General features: G+C 36.5%; 1 protein-coding gene and 1 long non-coding RNA gene across 3 annotated transcripts in view; one reads left to right on the top strand and one right to left on the bottom strand.

The window, feature by feature from the left end:
* SLC9A3 (solute carrier family 9 member A3) overlaps nucleotides 1-17,527 on the top strand; it is a 53,847-nt gene that overhangs the window by 23,546 nt on the left and 12,774 nt on the right. For both annotated transcript variants that reach the window (XM_068200347.1, XM_068200357.1), the window contains exons 2-9: nucleotides 2,085-2,387; nucleotides 7,082-7,242; nucleotides 9,187-9,265; nucleotides 10,107-10,284; nucleotides 11,226-11,446; nucleotides 13,345-13,547; nucleotides 14,355-14,444; nucleotides 16,266-16,336. In XM_068200347.1, the coding sequence (XP_068056448.1) occupies nucleotides 2,085-2,387; nucleotides 7,082-7,242; nucleotides 9,187-9,265; nucleotides 10,107-10,284; nucleotides 11,226-11,446; nucleotides 13,345-13,547; nucleotides 14,355-14,444; nucleotides 16,266-16,336 (1,306 nt within the window). The remainder of the gene's footprint in view (nucleotides 1-2,084; nucleotides 2,388-7,081; nucleotides 7,243-9,186; nucleotides 9,266-10,106; nucleotides 10,285-11,225; nucleotides 11,447-13,344; nucleotides 13,548-14,354; nucleotides 14,445-16,265; nucleotides 16,337-17,527) is intronic.
* LOC137479786 (uncharacterized) lies at nucleotides 14,264-16,653 on the bottom strand. Its single transcript, XR_011002510.1, has 2 exons — nucleotides 15,394-16,653; nucleotides 14,264-14,737 (listed from the first exon to the last, which is right to left on the bottom strand). It is a non-coding gene; the product is annotated as an uncharacterized lncRNA (long non-coding RNA).

Here is a 17,527-nt window from a genome sequence, read left to right as displayed (position 1 = left end):
TTCATAATGATGGATTTTTGTCCAAGCTAGTTCTTAGCTAAATTGCGTTAGCACTGTAACAGCTTCAACACAGCTAATGTTCAAACCAGGAGAAACTTAGTGGATTTTACTAAAATTTTCTTTCTGAAGTGTAACTCTCATTTTCAACACAAAGCTATGTAAGTAAAGCCACGTTTATTGGGTCAGTTTCACAAAGTACCAGAGTTCAGGTCATCTGGGACACATCATTACGTAGGATAAACTGAAGGACAAGCTTACAGAAATCCCAAGAAAGTCAATGAAACCATTCATCCTTACTTATTATCAAACATTTTTGCCTCTTCCTCCTATTTTATGTAGACTTGACTTCTCTTCCTCCTATCTTTTTTTGTAGAATTGACTTCTCTCTGTTCTTGTCTCTGCTTTTTTATTTTCTTTTATCTGATACCTATTGTTATAAATGAAAAATGATCCAGCCAAATTAAAAAAATAAAAATAATTTGTTTTAACAATAGAGATCTAACTTAGCCAGCCACAAGGAAAAGGACAGTGCCGAGCCCAGGATCGGCGCTGGGTGCAAGACACAGATCAGCCTTAGCAGAGGTTTCACTCTATGCCCCCACCTAGTACATCCTGGTACAAGCGATTTTTGTAGGGAAAATTTTGCCTGAATCTAGGATTTCAGCATTCAGTCCTTTGTTTCATTCAAATTCCCATAAGTTGATGAGATTTCCTTCTCGGCGACAAGGCAGAACAATTCGAAGTCTGGTGTAGTGGAAACTCTTGTGAAATTTACGGGAACAGAGTATTCACATGTATCGGCCCGGGGGGATGTTCCTGATGATGATCAGCGCCTGGGTGTCTCCATATCGCCTCAGATAAGGCCCATCTCCTGGCGAGCTACATCCCCTTGCTTGTAAATCAGGTTTCAACGCACACCTGGTTTTGCCTGAGAAGGGGGGCTTCTAATGCCAAAGGGTACATTCTAACAACTATTTAATATTATATATATATATCATGCAAAAAAATGGCGCGAATTATACCTGTTACATATAACACCTATCAAAGCACTATTATTTCTTTTATCTGATACCTATCAAATGCATGTGTTTTATCTGATATCTATCAAATGCCTATGTTGTCACATCTATTTGCATTCTCAGTTGTGTTTCTGTCACCTTGAACAGTGTTGTTTTTTCTGACTGATCATGCCATCTCTCTGTCTCTTTAGATTTGCTCATAGAGCTCAGTAATTTTCCCTCCTTCTAATTATTGGCTAGTTTAATAATTTGACCACACCATACTGTTACACATTTTGCTGTGATAGATACCATATACTGATTGTCGTTATTAACTGATTTTACATACTATCATAACATACACATTTTGTGACAACTTATACAAAAGAAAGCAGCCTACTGCAGAACCATTCCCCACAAATACATATTTGAAGGAACCACTAAAGACTCATTTCTTTCAGAAAGCCTCTGAATTATGAGAAATCATTATTAGAGTTGTCTTGAAGAAAAGGCTCAAAAGGGATCTCCCATGATATAAGCTTCATTCTTTTTCTGCTGCAGGCTACATTATCAGAATATTTATACATTTAAAAAGAGTTGTCTTGAAACTAGTTTTTCTTTCAGCATCCTTACCATATCTTCCAATAAGCCTGTTAATAAATGGATCATTTTAAAAGACAATAATTAGGAGGCTGGGTGTGTATTTTTAGTTACAGAAATAAACCATAATGTCATCCATTTCCAGGACTTCTCCATTGCTTTTCAGCCTTGCACTTACTGCTTTGCTCAGAACATCATCTTTCCCTAAACAGATCTTGTTAAGAAAAGATAATCCAATGAAGGATATAAATGTCACAGAATATTGTCTTCAGATATGTTAAAATATGCTGGATAAAATCTGAAGATCGACTCCTTTTTTTTATTCTATAAGTGTCTGTATCCCAAACATTCCACGTACGCTTTTGGGTCTAATCAAAATGAAAGCAAAAAGTTTGTGTGGAGTCAAAATTGCCAGATAACAACAGTCATTGCTCAAATTGTTTCTCCGTTTAATTTTTGACTCACTGTTTTTGTGTTTCCTTGCAGTTTTCCACTTGTCCCACAATGTCACTCAGGTGCTACCAGAAAGTGCTCTGCTGATTGTCCTTGGTCTTTTCCTTGGTGGCATTGTATGGGCAGCAGATCACCTTGCCTCCTTCTCCCTGACACCAACCGTATTTTTCTTCTATTTGCTGCCCCCCATTGTTTTGGATGCTGGGTATTTTATGCCAAATAGATTGTTCTTTGGAAATCTTGGCTCCATCCTTTTGTATGCTGTCATTGGGACAGTATGGAATGCTGCCACAACTGGTTTATCTCTCTACGGTGTCTATCTGACAGGAATAATGGGTAAGTTTGATCTGTGAAGACAATTATGAATGCTACTGTATATACTATTAGATGGGCGATAAGTTACAATGTAACAACTCTTTCCAGCAGAAAAATTCAATTTTAATGGGAGCAGTTTGTAATATTTTGATCAAATTTAAGAATGATCTTTTCCTTAGAGAAAAATCTTCCCTAAGGAAAGTATAAAAGCAACTTGAATCCATGTCTCTTATATTGTCCTGCTCTAAATCCTGAGGGTGTGCACACACCCTAAGGATAAAGCTCAGGATTCTTTCTGCTAATTGACATCTGGACAAAAAATACACACTAAAGGGCTTGTTTCTTTCTGCTGTGATAGAAACCTTATAAGTTACTCTGAAATGAAAGTGTCTTCCTGAAGTCAGCTTTAGTATTATGTGTTATTTTTTCTACTATTTAATAATAGATGTTATTACTGTATTTAATGTTATTAATGCAATTAAGAGTTATTTATAATAAGTGTTATCTAACATAAAGTGGCTACTGAGTGGGTATATATACATGACCCATCTACATATCTCGTTTGCATTTTCTGGGTCTGGAAATTGTAACTGAAGATTTAGTGGTTTTATAAAATGAAGTAACAGATGTCTTACTTAAAAAAAAAATAAAGAAAGAAAGGAAGCCATTTTAATGGGAGCAATCCAAAGGGGTTTGAAAGGGTGGCTGATGCACAATTTCCTAGACCACAAATCCAAAAAGTGAGTGTTTCATATTGCTTGTGCTTTCCCCAGGGGAGCTGTGGATGGCCCATCCCTGGCAGTGTTCAAGGCCAGGTTGGATGGGGCTCTGAGCAACCTGGTCTAGCAGAAGACATCCCAGGTGGTGGTACTGGAGGATGTAAGAAGTCCCATCCAGCACAAACCATTCTATGATTCTAAGATATACTTTGTCTTAATTACACTGTGATGTAAGGGCACAGGTCTGCTAGAAGAGGCACAGACCAGCAGTACTTAATCACTACTTTCATTTAATACTCATGTTATGTAATTGCAGTTTGTAATATAGACAGCTATGATGGATATATTTTAGATATTTACCTTGTTATAAGTCGTATTTTAGAAACAATAATATTTTCTTAGGAAGACACAAAGGTGACAGCTCAGATGCAAAAATCTTTGACATTTTTAGACAGATAAGAGGTTTACTGTGCTTTAAGCAATGTATTTCATCCACAATATAACATTTATAATTAAAATCAGGTGTTCAGAAAGAAAATATATGACAGGGATATTTCTACTGCAGATTGGAAAAGGATTTCTTTATTTAAATATCCAAGATGCTTGGACCAATTTAAAAATATGACCAAAAATATTTTCATAAAAACCTGTTCTCAGAAATATAACATATGATAATTACTTTAAAAATATGTTGCTGTAAGTCATTAAAGGAAAAGGATTGATTTCCTTACAACACATGAAATAGAAAAGTTGACTGCTTTCCAAAAAAATTTTATTTTAGGAGAAAAATTCACTTAAATTATTCTTCTCCTCCCAATCTGTAAACAGCTCATGACTAACTGCAAAAGCTGGGTTTGATGGTTATATGTTCTATTTCATCAGTATGCAAATCTTTTAGTGACAATGCATACTAGAACTCTGAGCTTACAGCTACACAGGACAATCAGCCCCTACCACAGGTCATAGCTAAAGCTGTACAAGAGAAATTTGGGATGTTAATAAAGATGAACAATAAACTGACATGTCTGGCAGACTTCAATGTTTATAAAGAGCATTATTTGTGTACTGTGGGGACCTGTGTTTGCCATGAAGATCTACTAGAGTTCTAATTCCAGCTGTGAAAAAGGCCAGATAAGGCTGTCCCTGATTCAAAATATGTCATTCTCCAGCAAAGCTGAGTAAGACTCTATAATACCTACATGGCACAGACTTACTAATCCACTAAATCTATTGTGTTGACCTCTTCGAGGTCAACAAGGTCTAACCACCACACTGTGAAAAACCTTGCTGTTGTTACTTGCTGAAGATAGGAGAATGTTGAGTTGCTTAGTTTCTAGAAGAGTTCATAGTGCCTTCTGGTTGAAGCTCCATGGCATATATTTATTTCTATCCCGCTTGTTCTACAGCTGAAGTGAATAATCATAAAAGTAAAATCATTAAAATGTAGAAATGTAAATTCAGTACAGACTAAGATGAACTAAAACCAAATGACTTCTACCTTTGCCATTCAGTGAACTTGTAGTACTGTCCATCAATATAAGAATGCATAATCCAAACTGGATTGCATAGATTTCCTACATAAATAAACATAAAAGCAACTCTTTGTTGGCATTCAATACCCTTGAGATATAATAATTTGCAGAAGGAAAATGGAGAAGGTGGTAATGAAGAAATCCTTCTTTAGAACTGAAATAAAAAGACTAGCACATTAATTGTTAACCATCAGTCGTATCAGTCTGCTTCCACAGAATAGGAAGAATTATGTAATTGCTGATTGCAGTGAACTGTTCACTGGAGAACTAACACTTGCAGTATTGTGGTTGTGACTAGTGCTTAGAATAGTTTTTCCGATACAATCTAGGTGATAGCTGCAACATGCTGAGTGTGTCTAAAAGTCTTAAACTGGGCCCAGTGAACTTAGCTTGGTTGGGTGTCACTGATAAGCTGGACGAAGCCATTATCATGTTCCAATTGAAAATCAATGCTGTTGTTACTCTAAATGAGTCTGATTTAGAAACTCCAGGCATCTTAACAGTGTTTTGTAAGAATAATAGATGTGTCCTAATCTCCCCATAAATATTTGCTTACTAGATTTGCAAGTCTTCAAAGAATGTACCAATTATTATAATTGGTAACACATAAAAGAGATAAGCAATCTCAGTGAGCCAATTTATTTTCAAATCTTACATTCTATTATACCATGATATCTGATAGTTATTGTCATTGGGCTTGTTCCTTCCTTAGGCCTGCCTGAGAAGGACAACATTTGGTGGAACCATTGCTTAGATTTAGGTTCAAGGCTGTTCTCAGAATTTTTGGCACAGACTTATAAGGTCACTTCCTCAACCCCACTCACACGCTAAAACTGATAGGCTCAGTCCTTGTTCACAGCCTCATAGGTCCAAGTGTGAACAAGACTATTTATGTTCTTGAAAAAATAAGGTAGTTATACATCTGTGCAAGCTATGAATTTCTGTTTTCAGGGCCATACCCCCTACAAACTGTATGGAAACCTTGTAGATATTCTGATTGGCAGATAGTAGCTAAGAGAATATATACTTCTGCAGCTCCACCAGAGTACTGGGCACTGTCACATATAACAGGGTGTTGTCTACTCCTGTCTCTGACTGCCCATGAAAGTATCCTTTTCTTGAGTAAATAAGCCTATGCCATTTTGCATCAAAATTATTTGGAATCTGGTTTCTGTTTCAATTACATTCTAAGCACAAACCATTTTGAATTTGAAAAATTACCTTTCAGAGTTCTTTCTAGAGGGGCAGCCATGCTCTTCTGGAAGTACCTTACAGGCACTACTGATCCTGTGGCTGTGGCTATGGCTACTGACTGTCATTGTCTGACTCATGCTTCAAAACCATTTAATTAGTTGAATTTCTTCTTTACCTGTAGAAGTCATGCCTGAAAATTGTGGGCATGGGCTTCTGCATTGTGTTTTAATGAATGAATTCTCAACCTGTTCCTTCTTTGCTCTTCGTCTTATAATTTTTGGCAACATCACTTCTTAATGAACCTTGCTTCCTCCATCCATTAATGAACACAAAGGGAATTTTACTGCTCAGAAATCTTTTCCTTAGAAAAAAATTACTGTGTTACCACTTTGATTTCATGAAGAGGGTAGATTTTACTAGGTATTTAGGAAGTTGAGCGAAGCATTTTTTGTGGCTATGCTTCTTTTCTTTTTCTGCTACTTTTAAAATGACAATGAATGCTTGTCTTGGTCTGTTCGCATAACTGAATAAAATAACCTTAATAACTAAAAGTAAGTTTAAAAAAATACTGGGTTACACTGTCACCAGGGTTTTGTAGCTTCAAAAATTTTAAAATCATTGCCAAAATTCCTTGGGGCTGCAACACAAACATGGTGAGGTACATTTTGGTCCTTCATCTATTTTTACGGTCCATTTGCAGACAATTTAACAGCCTCATGAATCCTAATTTGGAAACAAGTAGCTTAACCACACCTATCAGCGAGTAAGGAGGCCACAATGGGTATTCAGTTGTACTGAGTGCAGTTAAACACCACTGTAGCAGTTCTTAGTGACCAAAAGTCAAATTTGACCTGTGACATGAAATATTTTGGAATATTTACTTCAGAAGTGCTGGTATGGCCCTCTTAACATCTTGTGAGTTCTCAGTTATCCTGGGATAATTTAGTCAAGTTAGACAAACCATGCGACACACAAATAGAAAGCTAGTTTAGATCTGGAACTGTCTTGTCACAAGAACAGGCTGGTACTGCTTCTGCTCCCAGAAGTAACATTGATCCACATGGGCCAATGTTGAATCCAACAAAACTTGTAGGATACAACATGACTCAGTGCAGAACTTTTTAAGTAGTCACTGTAACACACTTTCCAGTTGATACGTTGGCATCTCTATTTTCCAATATTTGGCATTACCTGTAATATCCCAGTCTGTCATTACTATTGCTAATACAGAGATTATTCTGCTTATAATTTGTTTGCTTTGTTTATGAAGGCGAACTGCACTCTGGGCTGCTGGACTTCCTCCTCTTTGGCAGCTTAATTGCTGCTGTGGATCCTGTAGCTGTTCTGGCAGTGTTTGAAGAAGTTCACGTCAATGAAGTTCTATTCATCATTGTTTTTGGAGAATCACTTCTGAATGATGCTGTAACTGTGGTAAGTAAATTATATATCCCAAAGTCAATCTGACTCAAGGGGATTTCTTCTGAAGTGCATTTTTCCCTTCAAAGAAACATTTTACACTCTGTGTGTATCTACTCATGGGCTACTGTAGTGCAGCTCATGGTGTTTTCTCTCTTGCTTACAAACATTAGATGTTTGAGCTTGAAAGCTATTTGGAGCTGGTAAGTGACATAAAATGCACAGTCCTGAGTTGAACACTTCAAATGAAGTTTCAGGGGTGCATGTTCTATATGCCTTTGCTGTTTAAGTAAGGCTTTCATGACTTAATGAAATCAGTTCCAGGGGTTTTAAGCCTTACTTTGCTGTTATTTTTTAATGCACATACATTTTTCTCCATATTTGTATTAAGTTCATAATTTATATGCATACCTTAGCCAGAGAGAGAGAGAGAGAGAATACTCTTCAAAGTGTTTATGCCTGCTCCCTTAGCTTTACTTTGATCAGATGTTTATCAAACAGATATATAACAGAGCCAGTTTGGAAAAAAATTTTGTGATATTTTAGAAAGTTTCTGGGGTTTTTTTTTGCAAACATTTTTTAAATTTAGAAAGCCTGTAATAGATGTAAAATAATCCCATATTTCTACTGATATTTTGATTGAAACACCTTTTCTTTTCACACAATTTTTTTTCCCTAAATAAAATTGTCAATAATTTTGTAATGCAGTGCTAGTGGTCAGGGACCAGGAAGTCCTAAGGCAGAAAGATGCTATGCAAACAAGATGCTGTGCAGCTTCAGTTCACTTTTGGATCATTTCCTATTCCTGCTCCTGCCTATCTTCAAGGGAGGGTAAGACATGTTCATGAGGCTCAATGACAATTTTTTGCAGCCAAGAAAGCAAAGCACTCTAAAGTCATTGACAGCAGCCTAACTGTTCATATGAGTTTGAAAATGACAGTACTGCTTCCAGAGAAACCTAATTGCCCTTGGATACTGGTATCCCTAGTACTTCTGGGGTAATGCCAGAATTAAAATAAACCTCTGATGAACTTGAGTATCAACATCACTGGCTTTCAGAAGAAAAGGAGATTTTGTTACTGTGAAATTAACACAAACAGTCTACAAATAAAAGAAAGTTTGATTGTTCATTGATGAAAAAAACAGAAGAGCAACTATGATCCAGAGCTACAAAGCACAGCCTATGAGGAAATTTGAAACAGTGGAGTTACTACCTTGAAAAAGGAAAGACTGGAAGACAGAAGAAAGTGGATGGTATAGCATTCTTTAGACATAAATATGTAAAAGACTACTGTTACAGAAAAAAGTAACCTGTATACCATGACTACATGAATACAATAAGAATTATCAAGTTTAGCTGCAACAAGGAAAACAGAGAAAGCCTCATTCACCACTGGAGGAACTAAGAGCAGATTAAATTGGCATGTCTCAAAAATTATATTCATATAAGGATAAGGTGATGGATAAGGTGAATTCATCACTTTCAGCTCAATCACTGTTAGTCAATTATTTAAAGAGTTTTAGCACAATTATTGTATCCTCTCATGTTCAACTTATATATTTTCAAAATATTTCAATTCAGTATCTTATTATTAGCATCTTATTACTCTCTTATTAAGTATCTTATTTACCTTATACATGTGAGTAAATGAATCTTTCAAATATTTGGATTTTACAGCAAGAAGTGCTTTAGAAAACATATATATGTAACAATGCTTTATAGGTGACATATTGAAGAGAGAAATGTATTGTTGTGAGGTGTTCTTTTTTTTCAAATTTTGTTTCTTCTAGGCCCACTGCATTTCTTATATTTTGAGAAAATATAAAATTCTCCCTCCAGACAAAATTTCCCTCAGTCAAACACAATTTCAAAATTCATAATGTTGAGGCCCCTAAGGAGATTATTTTAATAGGCTCAATTCAGGACCAATTATTAAATTAGTCTACTTTTCTTTCCAGGTGCTGTACAATGTGTTTGACTCTTTTGTTGCAATAGGTGCAACGAATGTGACGGGGATTGAATGTCTCAAAGGCATAGGTGGGTAGAAATGAATTCTGTGTCACATAATTGGTTTATATATGCAGTATTTGAAACAAAACATTATTATTATTGTTGTTGTTGTTGTTGTTGTTGTTATGCTATTGGCAACTGTTGTTTTTCAGCCCTTTCCATTATTACTCATATTCACACACTCATGTGGCATAGGCAAATGTCTTAAGAAAATAAATAAATAAATATTTCTGAATATTTGGGAAACTTAATCAGATCTGTTTTCTTTTGAGGACACTCAACAGATGTGGAGTTCATTTGTTGAGAACACCAAACCTGACAGCTATATATATTTTCTTTTTATTTAATAGCATTTCCTTAATTTCAGCCTATGGTCTCCCTGCATTCCAGGAAAGTCAAGATAGCATACAGGCACTGTCACTCCTTATCACTGATCATCATCAAGCAATGTTTGCCAGTAGCTATCAAGAAATTTTGCCTGAAAATTTAGTCACTATTTCCCATTCTAAGCATTGCATGAAACGAAATTATCTTATGAATAAATGTTTTAATAGTGACATTGTCATATTCTATAATATGCTTTTGTAAAAAACATTTGTTTACAGAACATGGGAAAAAATATTACAAAGAAATGCAGTGGGTTTGAATAAAAGTAAAACGGTGAAGCTTAACTTCTTTATTTACTTGTTACTTACTTGTTTGCTTACTTGTTTACTACTTTACTTGGTTTTCTACAGAAATAAATTTGACATGTCCTCCAAAATTTTCTGTGATTTACTGGCCATTTGCTGTCCATTCTCTGGAAGAGAACTAGTTCAAACCCTTATATTTCTATGGTTTATGTTGTGTTAGGTGTTTTGTTTTTCAGTGTCATTCTTCGTGGTGAGCCTCGGTGGGACACTGGTAGGCATTTTCTTTGCATTCCTGCTCTCATTGGTCAGTCGTTTCACCAAGCACGTGAGGATCATTGAACCTGGATTTGTGTTTATCATTTCCTACCTGTCCTACCTCACAGCAGAGATGCTTTCTCTTTCTGCCATCTTAGCGTAAGTCTCTTTTTATTACTGCCTACGAAGGGGATGAGAAGGGAATATGGTTTTTAAAACATTGAAAGGAAAACCTAAATTATATGGGACAACTCTATATTATATCTATCTATCTAAATTAAAATATATAATATATTTTATAGATATATATACATATATAATATTATATGGGACTCATTAAGTTTACGCTGGATAATACTGTGTTCACACTGCACTAGATTATAGTTTGCCAATCCTGTCATTCAGCCTTGAAAAGGAATGCAAGTTTTCCAGTATCTGCTGAGCAACAGGAGAACTCCTTTGCAAAATACAGACATGACTCTTTCCTCTCTGTTATTAATAATACTTCAAACTTAACAGTTGTCCATTTATGACGACATCTTTCCCTATAACTTGAAACTGAAGCAATATTTTTCTAAGGGACTGTGTGAGTGTCACTATTCTCTGTTCTCTCTCTGTCTTGGCTGACCATTAAGATTTGCCTAAATGTTGCCTGTTTTGGCTTGAGTACCTCTGTAGTCTTTCTTCTCTTAGTCTCCATTGATTCCCAGCAAACCTTTCTTCTCAGTTTTGCTTGTCATGTTTGTAGATGATATAGTAAGTGTATTCAAGTTCTGAAAATCTTTTTGCAAACAGATCATTAGTTTAAGATTATGTCTAATGTAAACAAGGTTCAAAAATTTGCATTGAAAGCAGTATGGTAATCCAAAGAGAATTACAGTCTGTTATGTTCTAATGAAATGCTGTCTTCAGGCCACTTGAGGTCACATCAGCATGTATGTTTGAGATATGCTTTTTACCAAGGGAAGACTACACAAGTGCTCATTAATGTATCTTTTCTTAGGAATTAATAGTGGATTTTTATTATTATGTGACAGACAGATGGAAATAATATTAAATGTTGCAACACGTATTTTCTGAACAATTGCTTCTTTTTCTAGGATAACCTTCTGTGGCATTTGCTGTCAGAAATATGTCAAGGCTAACATATCTGAACAGTCTTCTACAACTGTAAAATATACTATGAAAATGCTAGCCAGTGGAGCAGAAACTATTATCTTCATGTTCCTGGGTATTTCAGCTGTGGATCCAAATATCTGGACTTGGAATACAGCTTTTATTCTGATGACTCTGGTCTTCATCTCTGTATATAGAGTTATTGGTAAGAGAGTGACCTTTCTGTCCTTGCATTGTACTGCTGATGCAATCACATATTCTTTAGCCCTCTCCCCAAAAAATATTTGGAGTTCTATGTTTATTCCATTTGAAACATTCAATTTATTTTAGTTGAATTTATTGCTGGATTTGGGTTAGAGTAGTAGAGTAAGCTCTACAGTAAGTTCTGTCATATGCTGAAAATATAGCAGGATGTCATTTTTGATGATGTGTGAAGATATGAGTAGCCCAGCAGTTAACATGAATCATGCAGTGGCTAACCTTTGTTGACCCAGCAAATGGTATTGGCAAAATCTCCCAGTAAAATGGACTTTGTTCTTTAACTTGCAGCCTAACAAAAGATGTGACTCTTGTCAGCCATATCTTTTCTTCTCTTCAATATCAAGCTCTTTCAATTTGGCACTAAAGAGATTGTCTGAAGCTAATGTTATGGTTGACTTCAGGTTTTAGGCACACAGTGATATCAGACCATGCATAATTACACTGCAGGTTCTCCGTCTTAAGAAATAATTTTCAGGGACTGATGAAAAACTGAGTAAATAAGGCTGTGGCAGGAAGGGATTACCTACTGTCAATTTACTCGTTTTATATAAATTTGCAAATATTTCAAAATGCCAGTGATGATATGCCCAGCTACGTAGTTCGGCTGTAATTTTGCTAAAATTGCAAAAAAGGTGTAGAATGAAGTACTTGTAGAGAGTAACACACATGGCAATTTCGTGTATGTACTTACGCCTGGGAATAAGTTAAACCAGCTTATTTGCCTGTTTGTCTTGACTTAAATTCAAATGATAGGTCACACATCTATCTAGCTGGCAGTTTTCCTAGATTCTGTGTTCTTATTCTGTCTAGAAGCTCCTGAACTGAATGAAGTGCCTAGCTCCTTGCCCTCCTTTTCTAAATATTCTGCAGGCATTGTTAATTTAGCTGCCTCTCAGTAAATGCAAATGCACCTGAGGTGTTTTAAAAGTGTCTTGTCTTTGACACTTCTTGTATTCCTCAAATGAGTGGTTAATAATCCTGTAATAGATAAGTAGATAGTAAATATTCAGCAATAATGATAAGCACCCACTAAAGTAATTGAACTTAGACATTGACAAATTACTAAATACTTGATGATATTGGGCATTACATAATTGCAGTTCTCATTCGGTGGAGGAGTCATATTGGTAACATTTCCAAGGTCCCCTCACCCAGAGGCCCTCCTTACAGTTACAAGACCCTTCTCTTGGCACAAGTTCAAAGTTCTTTAAAAAGAGAGGAATCTGTTTTGCACTGGTTAACAGCCCTGGCTTGCTGCAGTGGGACACATATGCCATGTCAGTCACAGGAGTGGTGAAGCTGTTTTCCCTCTGTATGGAGGGAGTTCTAGGATACATTGAGACAATTAGAGCCTTAGGTCTCCTGCAGCAGGCAGCGTCTCACCTGTAGGTCTGGAGACCATAAGACAATGACTTACACATAATTTTCAGTGATTTGCAAAAGGGTACCACACTTACTCCCTAAATCAATGCTGGTTTAACCTGTTTCTGTTAACTGACCCTGTGCATATCACTGGTTACAGTGCCAGACAACCTATTCTTTCTTAACGAATTTCCAAGGTCAGCACATGGCAGAACTTTCCCTGGAGTGCCTGTGCCAGAGGGCAGTACTCTCAGAAGAGCTGCTGGTTCACAGAAGCAGCTTCACGTAATTCCTTCAGCTTGATGTAATGAGAAGGCACCAAGTGGGCAACACAGTGATAAGAGGTGTGTGTGGGGGGGGGAAGTAGATGGTGAAGATTGATATAAAGGCAGTCTGGTGGCATCATTTCTGTTACTCAGAGCTGGGATATTAATATTCCATAAGGGTATTTCTAGACATACTGACATTTGTGTGTTACAGGTGTCATTATGCAGACGTGGATTCTTAACCGCTACAGAACTGTCCAGCTGGAGATAATAGACCAGGTGGTGATGTCCTACGGTGGGCTACGAGGAGCAGTTGCTTTTGCTCTTGTTGCACTTCTGGATGGGGAAAAAGTAAAAGACAGAAACCTGTTTGTCAGCACAACTATCATTGTTGTGTTTTTTACTGTTATATTCCAGGTAATTTAACTTCTTAACCATGCTTCTTGCAAGGAGAAGGAGTCCCTCAAATGTACTGAATGCTTAAAGCAGTTCTCAGCTGAAGGTTGCATATTGTTTCACTAAACTGAAAGCATAATTGAATTTGTAATTTTAGTAACAAAGATCCAATTTTATGTTTTCATGTGGGACCACATGGGGCAAAACACAATTTCCTCTGTGCTAAAAATTGTTCAGTCTTAGCTGCTTGGAATTAATAGTGCCAAGTTAATATCTGATTAAACATCCTTCACCTCATGTGAATAACTATAAGGAACAGTGCTTTTAATGGGCAGATACAGTCATTAAGCTGATCTACCTGAGCCTCAGTCCTTGTTTTAAAAGTAGCAGCAAGCAGTGGGGCAAGAAAGTATTTAACATCCAAACAAATAGCACTTTCTGGATGAAAAAAAAAGAAATTTAAATGAAAACATGTCAGTAGATAGCAGCTTACAATATTTTCTGAAGTGTATTACAGAAAGTTTAGTTGTGTTCACAGACTCCTGATTTGTGGAGAAAATACCACATTCAGTGGCATAGGAAACACTTCTACTCTTCCACTACCATATTTTTCCTATAGATGATATATTTTTCCACTGTTGTCTTTTCAAACCTTTGTAATAGGAGCTGAGGGTACTGTATTATTTTATCTTCTAGAAGGAATAGAAATCAACTGAGAAAGTACGAGAACCACCAAATAAAACACAAATGTGCTTTATTTCTGTTTAACAAGCTGGAGGAAAGACTAAGAGCACTTCCAAGCATTTATTGTCGTGTTTCAATCCTTAGGGACTGACTATCAAACCTTTGGTACAGTGGCTGAAAGTGAAGAAAACTGAACACAGAGAACCAAAACTGAATGAGAAACTTCATGGCAGAGTAAGATATTTTAAAAAGACCTCATGGTATCTTTTGCATTTTTACAGACCACCTTAAGAGAAAACAAAATTGTTAGTGAAAATGTCTTTTTTTGTAAGGGACAGGGCTATCAAATTTCAACAGCAAAATCCTTCAAACATTTCAAAAGTTATTTGTGCATTGCTGTTTTTCTCTTTGGTTGGAGTCCTATGAGAGGATATTCATATGAAAGTTCTGGTCTTTCACTTGAGAATTCAATGGGCCTGTGAGTACTGGGGAAACAGCACAGATGGAATATGCTGCTTTGTCTTCATCTAAAAGAGGAGAATGACTGATGATTGCTAGGGCAAAGCATGTCCAAAAATTTTTATTTTTCCTTCTCAAAAACTCAATTTTTGGAAAAGGTAGGAAAGTAGGCTTTGTAGCTTGCATATTACATAGAAAAATACTCTGCTACCCAGTACAGAAAAATTATATACTGACATTCCAGATTAATGACAACAGTTTTAATTCAGTGTGAATGTTGTATGTCCCAGGATTTCTCTGCCCTTTTAGAATATTTTGAAACACAAACTCTTCCAATTGACTTTCACATCACATTATAAAGTTTTCATTCATTAAAAGAAAACATAACTTTTCAATATAAATATAGGTTAAAGGATGGAAGAGTATAAGACATCATAATCATCAAGGTTGGAAGAGATCTTCAAGAACATCCTGTCCAAACATCAACACATCACCACCATAGTCACCCCTAAATCACATCCCCCAGTACCACACCCAGACAACTCTTGAACACTCACAGAGACAATGACTCCACCACCTCCCTGGGCAACTTATTCCAGTGCTTACCACTGTTTCAGGGAAAAGTTTTTTTTCTGAAATCTAATCTGAACTTCCCCTGGCACAACTGAGGACCATTTCCTCTTGTCCTTTCACTTGAGACATGGCAGAAAAGGCCAACACCCACCTGCCTACAACATCCTTCCAGCTAGTTATAGAGAGTGAGCCTCCTTTTCTCCAGGTTTAACAACCTCAGATCCCCCAGCTGCTCCCCACAGGACTTGTGTTCCAGACCTATCCCCAGCTTTGTTGCCTTTCTCTGGACACGCTCCAACACCTCAATGTCCTTTCTGAAGTGAGGGGCCCAGAAATGGACACAGGACTAGAGATACAGCCTCACTAGTGCCAAATGTCAGCCCTGCTGTTCCAAACCTAGCACCTATATATATATTCTGCAGTAATCATTCCAATGTTCAGAGTGAAATGTTAATAACCATCTACAGAAAAAGGCCAAATTGTTCCTGCAGCTGTCTTGGTTTGAATCAAGAGTTATAAGCCTCCAGATTTCTATCAGCCAGCTAATATACTCAGTATGAAATTTTGCCCTAGATATTATAAGAATGGTTCCTACTTCTACTCTGAGGGGATTATGAACTCCTGAAACATTTAAAAAGAATCATTGTGGAAACTGCTCAACTGAAATAATCACCTACACTAATAGTGGCAGATGTACTTAATAGGGCAGAAATGGAGATGATAAAATGAGTCCATAACAACTTTAAAATTGTATGTTAAAATGGAGGTTTAAGTACCTTCTCACTGAGACCCTTGTAATTCAAGAATACTAAAGTGAATTTATGAAGAACTGGTTAGAAAGTTCAGGACCTTTGCAGAAAAGCTTATAGTTGTTAGTACTTCTGTAAATGGGGGGGGAAAGTTTATAACAGCCATAAAATTATTCTCCATAGTCACTTGGTATAACTTGAAATAAATTGAGCTATTTTCTATTTATGCTTTTTAATTTCTGTAAGGACATTCATTCCACTTTCACTTTCCTAGGCATTTGATCACATTCTTTCTGCTATAGAAGACATTTCTGGACAAATAGGGCATCATTATCTGAGAGACAAGTAAGTAGTAACCAATTTAGAACCTTGAAATACTGCTAGGAAATATTATCTGTACATTATAACTTTTTAAGCCTGTAAGCTTAGGGAAGGCAAGGATGCTAAATGTAGTTAAAGAGGTTAATTACTGAAAATAGTGGAAAAACTGTCAAAACAGTGTATTTTTTCCCCTTACATCTAGAATCTTTCCTTTCTCTTCCACAGTTCAGATTATGCCTTTGCAGGTGCCTCAGTTCACATACAGGGGTCATTCTCTCAAGATTAGAGAACAAACTATTTGCAAAAGTTTTCACCTAGAAGGTTATGTTGGTTTTTCTTTGTACTACTACCTTTCATGAACTATTCATCCACACTATTTATGTGTGGATGCACTAAAAATCCTCACCAACAACTATGCTAGCTGTTTATCCTATCTCTACAAGGATGTGTTCAACACCTCTGAAAATTATGGCAGAGGGTGCTCCGAAATTACTCTGACAGTTTCAGCCTATTAGTCTGAAACCAATAGTGAACCATCCCCTCTGTTTATAGGTGATTCATCTAGAGAGAAGTAGAATTACTCACCTGGAAGATACACCATTTCCTTCCGACATGTGAAGATTTACCTTTGTGATGAACACATTTCCATACCTAGATGAATAAATGTGGAAAAAAGACATTAAATCTGGACAGCCTTAAGAATGTTATTTCAAGTTAGGCCATTCTCTCCCTGAAGTCAGGTCATTTCATAGGTGAAAAGAGTCAGTTTTGACCTGCTAACCTCTTGCTGACTCAACATGCCAATTCCAGTCCAAAAGCCATGTTGTTGTGTTACCTTTCTGCAGAGCACACCCCTAATGCTTTCTGAGAAGCTGAGTCTGTTATCTTAGGTTTAACATTATCTTGCAAAACAATACAGTTCTTAGGCTGAAACTAGCTTGTACTGGAACTCAAGTAGAATTGCTCACCTGCATCCGGTTATAGAGACAATCTCCTTTCCTTTTGATCTTCATTTATTTATGCAGTAAAAATTTTTCCGAGGCACTACAGACAGAACATCTTCTTTATTTTGGTCTAAGTTTATAGTTTACTTTTCGGGAATAAATTTCAGTAGGCTATATATAATACACGCACAAATACGTCTCTAGTTTTGATGTATTGCCTCAAAGACAGAGCTATATTTTTAAAGTGGCAGATTAGCATGTGAGTTCTTGC

This window comes from Anomalospiza imberbis, chromosome 1 (genome assembly GCF_031753505.1).
Source record: "Anomalospiza imberbis isolate Cuckoo-Finch-1a 21T00152 chromosome 1, ASM3175350v1, whole genome shotgun sequence".
Classification (NCBI taxonomy): domain Eukaryota; kingdom Metazoa; phylum Chordata; class Aves; order Passeriformes; family Viduidae; genus Anomalospiza; species Anomalospiza imberbis.
The sequence above is the reverse complement of the archived record's forward strand: the minus strand, read 5'-3'. Positions and strand labels throughout refer to the sequence as shown.